The sequence below is a fragment of the Leptonotus elevatus genome, chromosome 14 (genome assembly GCF_054856555.1).
Source record: "Leptonotus elevatus isolate MCC_2025b chromosome 14, RoL_Lele_1.0, whole genome shotgun sequence".
NCBI lineage: Eukaryota > Metazoa > Chordata > Actinopteri > Syngnathiformes > Syngnathidae > Leptonotus > Leptonotus elevatus.
The window spans coordinates 2631597-2642760 of NC_141252.1; the positions used below are offsets into that span (position 1 = coordinate 2631597).

An 11164-nucleotide genomic window follows, 5' to 3' on the forward strand; every position below is an offset into this window, starting at 1 on the left:
CCATATTTTTGGGGTATAATATACTGTTTTGAGTTTATTAATATTCAACAAATTATTTAATGATATAAAGGAACATAAAATGAACATAAAATGACAAAATTAATACAAATTTAGAAAAAATGCTGAATTACTGAAATATTATTAACATTTTTTTGAAATATTAACTACATTCTAATGAACTATTTTTGGGTGAATAAACACAATTATCACACAACTCTTGATAAATTAAACGCCACTTTGTCACCCTGCCCAAATATGGTCACCAGCGAGCCAGAAGCAGCAAGGTGATTGGCTCCGCCCCTCACACGCTGTCACGTGAGCAGTTACCTGCGCTTCCGCCATACAAAAACCTTTGCACAAGTCTTCTGAGCTCCCTTTTTTTTTGGCGTCAGAGGGACACAAAGGTAAGGTCACATTGTTTGTGGAAAAAGCGAACATATTCGCCCTTCTCAGTGAATTTAAAGCGAGATGGCGTTACGACTTGGTGTTAATGAGTAACTTGGCCCGGAAGGGGCTCCGTTTTCGGAAAGGTGGCTGTGGCTAATATTTAGCAACTCGTGTCAAGTCTTTTTTGGGTGTGGGGCACCGTAACGAGGCAGCGAATGTCTTCTTTTTTTTCTTCTTCTTCTTCTTCTTCTTCAAACGACGCCATTCAAACGCTGTGTTTGTTTTAAACGTTTTCTCAATCGACCCTCACGGTGAAAAAACACAATGATAGCCTTGATAAAGTCTCAAAATGACGGCTGTTAACGCATACATACTTGCGTTCAGATGAGGACCATCGACGGCGGTGTCAGGTTACACATAAGTAGTAGTTTAAAACAAACGATTAAAACAATTTTTTTTAATGATTTCTTTAATGTGCGACTGGACACATTTGGTCTCTTCTGATGAAAAATGACACTACTGCATCACGTTGGTGTTCAGTTTATTTTATTACAATTTAGGAGTATCATGGAAGTATCAAAATGAGACTTTATTCATTGTAAAGTATGACGTTTACTTGCAGTAATAGTGCCACGTAAATATCGCAATTAAAAAAAAAAACATAATTTAATTTGGGGCATGCAAGCAACACATAAACTAGTATGTCGTTGCTTATTACCGGTAGAGTGGCTAACGTCACAAAATGGACGCGGCAGCCATTTTGACAGCCGGCATCACAAGGAAAGAAAGTGGGGTATCAGAAACGCAGAATGTCAACAAAGATGGATCATGGCGACAAAAAAGGAAACAACAAACCTATCTTCATAATTGTTTTACATGCATAAAGAAATATATTATAAGCATTTTATATATTTCACTGGATGACTTATTGCAGGGAGAACGCATGTATATTTTCAGTTAGTACAAAAACTATCCAGATTATCAACGTGGCCTCCTCACCATCTATAAAAGTACAAATGATTTTGTTTATTTCACATTGTTTTCTGCATGCTGAATTATATTTATTCACTAAAATTCATGTTTTAAAAAATGTATGGTGTCTGTAATGGTTACATTTGATTTACATTATTTTTTTATCTGTAATATTGCTTAGATATTCGACATTTGCCTTATTGCCGCTAAGTGGCAGAAAGCTCTATTGTAACCGAGCAACTCATTGGCAATTGTAACCGCTTCAATGCATTGAATTCATAACATATGCTCTGAAATTATTTTATGCAGCCCACCAGGGTCGGCATGCGAACGGTGTGGCTGCATGGTTAAGAACCACTTATTTAGACATTTCAGTTATGAGTTCATGACCACCCCTATATGAGTCATGGTTTCACCCTGGCCACCCCTATATGAGTCATGGTTTCACCCTGGCCACCCCAATGAAAAAATGTCTGGCTCCGCCCCTGGTCAAATGCATCTTTTAAGGTTTTTGAAATCATTACCGAAGTGAGTCTCTTAAAACAGTTTGCTGTTTTGCTTTTGTTTTAAATTTGACATTTCTTGCTCATTGTGTTCGTACGCAGGCAGGATAAGCATGGCGGATGAAGATTTTGACCAAGGCGAATCTGGGGCATCGGCCACATACCCCTTGCAGGCTTCCGCCCTGAGGAAGAACGGCTATGTCATGCTTAAAGGGCACCCCTGTAAGATAGTTGACATGTCTACCTCCAAGACTGGAAAGCACGGGCACGCCAAGGTGAATAAACAAATGTGAGCTGTTTCAGTGTAATGATGAGTGACTTCACGATGCCTGTTATTTTAAAAAATATATATATATATTTTTTCATAGGTCCACCTTGTTGGACTTGACATTTTCACTAACAAGAAGTATGAAGATATTTGTCCTTCCACTCACAACATGGAAGTCCCCAATGTGAAGAGGACAGACTTCCAGGTGAGATGTTTGCTCATTTGGCCTATCCGAAATTGGTTTGTTGTTTGCTACGGCCCGGTACACACAAGGAGATTTTAAATATTAAAAAAATATAATAATAATTATGTGACTTGAAGATAAAATAATAAGTCATTTAAAAGTTTTTCTCATATTGTGTGTGTTTTGTGCTCTGATAATCTCAAAACACAATATTAAAGAAAATATTTTTTTGGGCTGGAACAAGCTGCTTCTTCTTAATTCCCTAACAGCTACTGGCAGTTTTTCTTTGACGGGCTAAACCAACTAAACTAAACCAACCCCCCCCCCACCCTACCCCCCAAAGAAAGAAAAAAAATGCTGTGTGTACCCACAAATCCAATATCGGAATAAGAATTGAATCCATCAATCTCAGGTGACCGGCCGCCATGTTGGGCAATATTGCCCTCTGCTGGCCACTGAACTAAACGTCACAACTAACTCGCTAACCTGAAATGCGGGTTGGGATTTTCGAGGTCTCTCAAGAGCATATTCCTATTTAATTTTTTTTTACCCTCAGAAAATTCCACAAAGGTGTGACTTACTAACATGGTGTGTCACACCCGTGTGGGAACATAATGTGCAGGTTTGGAAACCTGCTGAACGGGTTCCCACTTGGCTAACAAGCCTGACTGACGGTGCAATTAGGTATGCGGCCACTGTGTTGCAGTAGGGAAGAGGAGTGTGCTAATTTTGCACATTTTTAATATATGATTTAATAAAACGGTTGCTGTCATGCGGATATAAAATAGATTGAATAAATACACAAATGAATTGCCTGGGATGTGACAAATAGTGTCAGTTTAGATTGCTAATGTGTTCCTATTAACATTAAGACCGTTTTTGTGATTTATTGTCATTTGTGAACAGCCAAACCAAAGTGTCATCTGTTGCGCATTTCGTTTCGTTAGCGCTGCTGTACTGACGTCATCGGCAAGCGTGAAGGCGCTTCAATCTATTTTTTTTTTTCTCAAAGGAGCCTGCTTTTATATTCTTCGGTTTATTAAAATTTTTTACAATTTCAGTCCATGCATTTTGTTATTTAAATGACATCTTTATTACTTTATTTCCAATGTTTTGACGTCACCCTGATTTATTTATTTTTCCATATAACTTTATTGAACAACTGCAAATGGGCAATTTCCAGCCAATCCTGTAGCGTGACGTCATCGGTAGGCGACAACCCCGATACAATCTGGCAGCTCGATCACATCTGGTACCGACAACGGTATTGTGGTTATTATTGTGTTAGTGGAATAGCAAAATGCAGCCATTTTTATCAATATCAGAAGGCCACTTGCCTGTTGAGTGAAAATGACATCACAGTTGGTCAGGTCTCAGGTAACAACCAATCTCGGCGAAGCTTTAGAAACAGTTAAGCTGTGATTGGTCGTTGCCTGAGCCCGGAGCAACTGTGACGTCATCTTCAGTTAACACAGAGTGGCAAAATGGCCGCCCGCCGAGATGGATTAAAAGGTCTGGATTTTACTCGTATTCCACAAATGTAGAGAGTAAGAGTGATAATAATAAGAGTGTCCTGTTCAGACCAGTGAGGTCACCTATAACAGTTTATTGTTTAGAAATGTTTAACGTTGACTTCCCCTTGCTAAGTGTGTGCATGTGCATTGGTTCATCTAGGTCTTAGGTTTTAATGATGGTTTTTTGAGTCTGCTGAACGACCAGGCGGAGACCAGAGACGACCTTAAATTACCGGAAGGCGACTTGGGCAAGGAAATTGAGAAGAAAGTGAACAATGGCGATGATTTTTTAGTAAGTTTTTTTCACCTTTTAAAATGCTTTGCATGTCTTTTGGGGAAGAAGCTACAAAGTGTTGGTGACATTCCTGATGTGCTTCAAGTCTAGTGTAGCTGCATAATGTTTCATGTCAATGCAAGATGATTCATAATTTGAGTAGTTGAACGCTACAGAGCCCAGAGGTGACCTGTTTTTTATTATTATTATTTTTTTTTTAGGTCAATATTTTGGAGGCTATAGGTGAGGAGCAAGTCGTTGGCATAAAGCAGATGGTCAATTAAGCTGAGCGATCCTTTTGCCGCTAGGCTGCCTGCCTCCATCGCACATTTCCGCCACGAGTGTCCGTGCTGCGTCGCGTCAAACGTGGATCTGGATTGGGGCAGGTTCTTTTTTCTTTTTGTGTGTTGTTTGTTTAAAACAAGCTACTGGGGCACCAGTGAGTGGCAGTCAATGAAGTTGGCATAACATTTTGCCGAAAGTGTGGGGTTGGACTATTACGCATGCGGCGGCCATTCATAGACATTTATGGGCTATTCATACACACACATATGTGAACAATTCCAAATTCATATTTTTGTATGTTTGTTTTACAAATCCTTTTACTCATGTCAGGTCAGACTGACAGTTAACAAAAAAAAGTGTTATTTTTTTCAGAAAGTTAAATTAATACAAAATTAATAATTTGTAATATCAATCGAACCTGGGAATAACTGTTCACAGAATGGTCTTTTTTTTATTGTGTATGAATAGTCTTTTCAAACCGTATTCTTCCACACACACACACACACACACTACAGTGTGTGCCTTTCAACAAGTTACACATCATAGCAAACAAACGCGTGATTAGCGTGCGGAATTGTTAAATGTTAACATTGTCTAACCAGCCGTCTTTTTCATGTGTATTTGGTTGCTGTTAACTTAAGACTATTTTTTGACATGTCATTGTAATCGTCAAGTTAATGGAAAATATTCAACAAAGTGGAAAGTCTTAGTTTCAACAGGGATATTTTTTGGGGTAATTGTTATTTTAGGTAGTGGGTGGAGGGAAAATGGTACATATTGTATGTAGAATACTTTTGGGGCCGGGTGATCTCTCAGATGTCCTTTTAATGTTTGTGTGCTTTTAAATGTTATTGTAGTGTGTTGCACACTTATTGGACCATCGAAGAATGTTTACGTTTCCATGCCAGAACCAACTGGGAGAATGTGTTGAGTCTTTCCTCGACCTACTGCTAATCTTGGTTTAAAAAAAAAAAAAAAAAAAAAAGTAAGTACAAATACAAAGTTTGTTTTTCTGTATGAAACGTCTGTTTAGTTTGTGTTCTGTTCTGTTTAGTGCACACATGCGGTGTAATGTGATGTTTTTTTAATTTATTTTTTTATTGTCGTTTGTAGCAACATAACAAGAGTGTGACAATCTAGCCGTTATAGTTTTTTTTTTTTTTTTTGTCTTGCAAGTGTGGGGCATTTCACACCCTGATTATTTAGGTTTTATTAGCTGCATAAATAATACAACAATCTTTGACCCATCCTTGGACCTTAACATGGTAGAAAAAAAGATGGATCATATTTTTGAGAAAGCATCAGATGGCGATGGAGCGGGTTCACGAAAACGCGACAATTTCAGGTCATATCTCATCATACTTGTTACAATTGTACTGCCGCAATCGAACAAACACCTTTTAAGCGTGCTTCAATCGTGGCGAGCAGTAACTGACAATCTTAAAACTGCTGAACTCAGAACATTTTATTTTGAACCACACCTCCACCTGTGGCGGAAAAATGTAACTGCACACTTCCTTCAAATTCGAACCAGTTATGAATAGCTAAGGTGTTAACCGGCTAATTAGGAGATGTTTCATGAATATATGTTTCATAAATAGTCAAATAAAAAGGCTATTGTTATTTAACTATTAAACGTGTTCAATATTGCCAGCCGAAAGATTTTTGTGAGTGGGTCTCCTCGAGTCGGTGTCTCAATCAAAGAAGCACCAGTAATAATTTGTATGAAAGTCGGTTTCTAAAATGGCAAGTATTTTCCAAAGGAAGTAAAAAATTTGGGGGGGACATTTGTTTTCATAAATGCTTGAGTAACATCAGTGTATATCCTGGAGTGTATATTCTTCTTTTTTGTGATCATTTGAGATTTCTGCTAGAATCTTTTAGAGGGTGTGTTTAAATTACTGGAGCATACTACACAACCAATACGATGAAATGCCTCTTACCCCCCCCCCTTTTTTTTTTTTACTTCATGTGCCCAAACAGCTCCAGATAAAAAAAAAAAGGTATTAAAAAAATGCGTATACCAGGATTAGCCACACCTCCAACAATCTGGCAAATTGAAACGGTGAAAAAAAGTTAAACTAAACTTGCTGTGATCATTTCTCTAAACGGATGTGCCTTGGCTCAAAGGTTGGGGGCAGCATTGCTGTTGTAACAAACTTCTTCAGGTCCTGCAACCTGCTCGCTGCTAGCCTCGAGGCCTCAACTGTCTTGAATAGCACTCTAAAGACAAGACAACCTGTTTTTTAAGTTCTATCACAGATTCCTTAAAGGATTTATGAATAACTGCTTTTAGTCCCCGCCCTCCCATTTTCGTTGTTTTTTTTTTTTTTTACTCTTAAAATCCCGTTTGCATTCAGTCATGCGCAGTAAATAAAAAGATGACCACTTTTCTCAGGGCTTCGTGTTAATTTGTCAAACAACTGTCCAAACATTTTTTGTTTTCAAAGCCAATTCTTGTATTGGTTATTAATTACTGTTACTTATATTGGACATTTGATTCTATAGCATTGATTTCTTCAGTGCTGCTGCTTGTTTTTGTTTTTGACTCTCTCACTGTACTTTTACTATTGAGACATGATCCTTGTGTATATCTGCATGCAGTGTATTTCTGTTGTTTCCTTCCAAACTCATTGCTCATCATGGTTTTTCTCTGGAAATGTGACTGAGTGTAAAAAAACAACAAAAAAAACATCTAAACTGTCTGTCATACTGGGAAGAAATAAAGCTTAATAATTATAGTTAAGTCTTTTTTTTTTTTTTTTTTCCTGAAAACAGATTTACTCTAACCTGACATCACCTTTCTGCTTGGCTTAAAAAAAAAAATAAAAAAAAATGCAATCATGCAGCTGTGCTAAAGGTGGCAGCAAAATGTAAGGTTTTAGCCAAGCGGCTGCGATGTGAAAGTAATTTAGACCTTGAACATCAATGTAACAAAAGCATGTTTCTGTTAATGTTTCAGGCTCCTAAATCCATTAGCGCTTAGATGCATGACCAACTGGTACGTAGACTTTTCCGCGAGTGTGCTCAACCTTCGAAAATGACCCTAACTGGAATGAATGCCTTTTTATACTGTAAAAGTTTTGGTTAAATGTGATGATTGTTATTATATTTTGGTTAACAAAAGAATGATTTCACGTTTGGCATGTCAATGTATCACTTTTCATTAAGATTTGATCACAAATCTGCTTTGGCTTGCTGTTCTGCGCTGCCTTTTCTGTGCCTTACTGGAATTGTTTATCAAGGGTGAGGCAGTTGATTTCTGTGACCTGACATTTCTACAACTCCAGGTGCACATTAGTCTGGGTCCTCCTCCTCATCGCAGATGTCAAACTGCCTCTTCCTAGATCATTTGTACAAGAAGTTTGAAAGAAATCCTAGCAGCTTTAATAGCCGATTAAAAAAAAAAATTGGGGACTAGTACACAAAACTATGAATTAATATGTACTTATACATGTACCCGTGTGGACAGACACACTAAAATCACTGAGTAATCAATATTAGGCCTATAACGCGCCACCTAATGCTTATATTCTATTACAGGAAGGTGCAAGTATGATAATGTGATTCTCTACACAACAAAATGCAATGATGTTAGCTAGCTTAGTTAGCTAGTGTAGCTAACGACAAAGTAAATATGACTAGAGCTGTATGACAATGGAGCTGGAAATAACCTTTCACAGATGAACAATTTTTTTTATAGTACATGTTTTGGCAGTAAATAACCTCATGACAATCAGCTCAGTTAAGACTTGGAACATGCCCCTCCCAACATGGCCGCCATGCGACTTTTAGCTGCGCTGCTACATGTTGGCATATGCAGTGTTCATATCTTTCAGCGCACAACATTCATGGATGTGGGAAATAACTTCATGTTTTATAACTGCTCATATAAGGTATAAGAATGCAATGACTTTAGATCCAAATGGCATCAAGTCAAAGACGGCCAATTTGAGTGCGCAATACATTAAGAAGATAAAGTGATGACAAGTTTAAATAGCAAACGTATTGCAAAACAAAAGACTACTAACAAGATTTTTCACGAGTGGTTATTTAGGTTCTTCTTGTGGGATCCTCTGTGGTTAATAGAGATTTGAAATAAGGAAGTATTTATTGTAATAAGGTACCTTTTGTTTTGACTGGGAGAAAGTGGATTTCCCGCCTTTGATATTGTCATTTGATGGGAACAGGAGTGTGATGGAATACCACAACATATTTTTTATATACATCAAGTGTGAGGGAGGGCTGTTATGTAACCGCGTGACTGGAAGCTCGACTGCATGAGATTGCAGAAGTTTTGTAACTTTTCAATCATGGAAATGCTGAATATAATAAAAATAAGGTCACGCTGCTAAAGTACCTTGGGGGTTGGAAGTCACAGTTCAATTTGTGTTACTCTCATTCAGCATTTTTCACCATCAAATTAAAACTTTTCTTGTATTTTTACTCCTTTAAATTCAGACTCATCCCCCTTTTTTTCTTGTAAAACTGGGATTTTTCTGTTTTAAAAAAACGGACATTGACTACAAATCTTGTAGAATTTCGACCTTTTTTCCATCCCAAAAGATAACACTATTCTCGTGAAATCAGGACTTTTTAGAAATAATTTTTTTCTTGAAATATTACTTATTCTTTTTCTATAACATCTTAATTCTAGTTAGTTAACTCAAATGTGCTACATGGGTACTTTACACAAGGACGTGGTGCCCTCTAGCGGTGACCCGAGGTTAGTGCAGGCATTAAACTCATCCCCCTCAATTCATAACGAACCTGATTTACACTATACATGTGGTCCTTTAAAGTGGAACTTCAGGCCCCCCCCCCCAAAAAAAATTATTTGCAATTTAATTTTTTTAAATGCGCTCGCTATAATATAAGAATTAAAGCGGAAGGAAGTCAAGTAATTTTCTTTGTATAACATATGGATTATCATTAGCCGAGCCTTCACTTGGTCTCCTGAAGATGTTCATTGTTGTTTCTGGCCACCTGTTACCCTCTGGCAGAGCTTTCAACTTTTGTGTGTGTGTCTTTTCAGGATACATTTAGTAGACGAGACAAGAGGAGTTGTCGGAATGGCCAAAGGTGGTGGCCCACATCCGCGGGGGTGAACCCAGAGGGCGGCAGAGTGGTTGTCATTACGAAAGAAATGCGGATGGAATTTTTTTTTTTTTACATTGGAAACAGATGAGCGGGTCTGGCTTAAAACGACCATCGTCCACTTGCGAAATTTCAATCGTGGTGGAAAGAAGAATTTTAATCTTCTCACACAAAAAAATTATATTACGTAATAGTTAATTGTTTAATTAAAAGTGCTATATGAATAAAGTTTGATTGAAAATAATTGATTCTAGTAATTCTGGAACTTTATTAAAAACTTTTTTTTTTTCCATCTGAACAGTTATTTTTTTAAATAACCCTTATAAGCATCTAAAGCAATGTCTCAAACTCGTGGCCCGGGGCCCATTTGCGGCCCTCAGGATGATATTTTGTGGCCCCCTACTTGACATCACAATTGAATGTTTAGTTTAGTTTTGTTAGATCACGTTTGGGCTTTCCTATAGCTCGACAAAGCTCATGATAGCGTTCAATGCACGCAATTCTGAAGCGACGCCACGTGGACTGACGACACGTTTCCCTTTCGATCGGCCCCCAGTCAATGCATTTCATCTTTTGAATTTGTGCTTTCCCATAAACAACAAAGCAAGCTCAGGGGAGTGTTGAAAAAGCGCATGAGGCAATGCTGTCATCTCAAGAGATGTCTTGTCAGCTCTCCTCCCACATTTTCCAGCAGAGCGCCTCATGACCGTCGCACAACTCAACGAATCATCTCCTGGAAAAAAAGAAACCCCTTAGCTTGCCAGTCACTGTTGAAAAATGTGTTATCGTCTATCAAAAAGATGTTGTTTAACACTTTGCGGGAACATCGTCAAGGACACGCTGAGCCAGACGCTTTGGCGCGGGGATGTTGATTGTTACAATGCAGAACAAAGTTCCCTCTTTGGCCTTTTTGGGGTCACTGTTTGGCCTGCGAATATTACACTGAAACTAACGCATGCTCACTTTTAGCTTGTAGCATGTCAAGCACAACTTTTATTTAACCATGAAATGTTTCTTTTAAGGGCGAGTTGGCCACAAAGACACAAAAGTACAGTCTGTATCATAATACATAAAAGAGCACAGCAAACTGTTGTCGATAGCCTGTGACCCGCCCCGAATGAGAAGCAGTGACCAAATGTTCAAAATGCCAAAACAACAACCGGCATCAAGAAATTCAGAAACTTGTCTAAAACTGTGAGACCAACAAGGCCAGTTTGAGTCCAAGCTAGAATACGGATTCTTGTCATTTTGAATCATCACAAACTCCGCGCAGACAACATGGACGCTATGAAAATGCTGCGCGTGTAGTAGCAAGTGAGGACCAACTGATTAAAGAGCACTGTGATGTGGCCTTTGCTGACTTTGAAATAAATCTCAGCGCTACATAGTGGAGAGTATCGGGTGTAGCTCACAGGCACATCTATCAACTGTGTTACAGTCGTTTAATTGTGACAGAAAGAAAAGCATTTCTTGTTTTGGGGAAAGAAACAGAAGGCGGGAGCAAATACTGTGAAGTTATGCTAGCACTAGCATTCAATCATTTGGATGCTGCGGCCAGGAAGTGAAAGTTCGGGGCTTGTTTTGGCGGTCTTAGTTGAAACTGCTTGGCCTGTGAGTAAGTTGAGAGTTGTTTAGATTCATTTATAACCATTTGAACTAATTCCTAGTGACACTTAGAAC

The 11164-nt window shown here is 38.3% G+C and overlaps 1 protein-coding gene across 1 annotated transcript; it reads left to right on the top strand.

The window, feature by feature from the left end:
- The first annotated feature begins 289 nt into the window (after window positions 1–289).
- LOC147162564 (eukaryotic translation initiation factor 5A-1-like) lies at window positions 290–7128 on the top strand. The gene is made up of 5 exons (XM_086094843.1): window positions 290–404; window positions 1965–2137; window positions 2231–2335; window positions 3989–4120; window positions 4324–7128. The coding sequence occupies exons 2-5, from the start codon at window positions 1976–1978 to the stop codon at window positions 4384–4386; spliced, it is 462 nt and encodes a 153-aa protein (XP_085950969.1). The 5' UTR covers window positions 290–404; window positions 1965–1975; the 3' UTR covers window positions 4387–7128.
- The last annotated feature ends 4036 nt before the right edge of the window (window positions 7129–11164 follow it).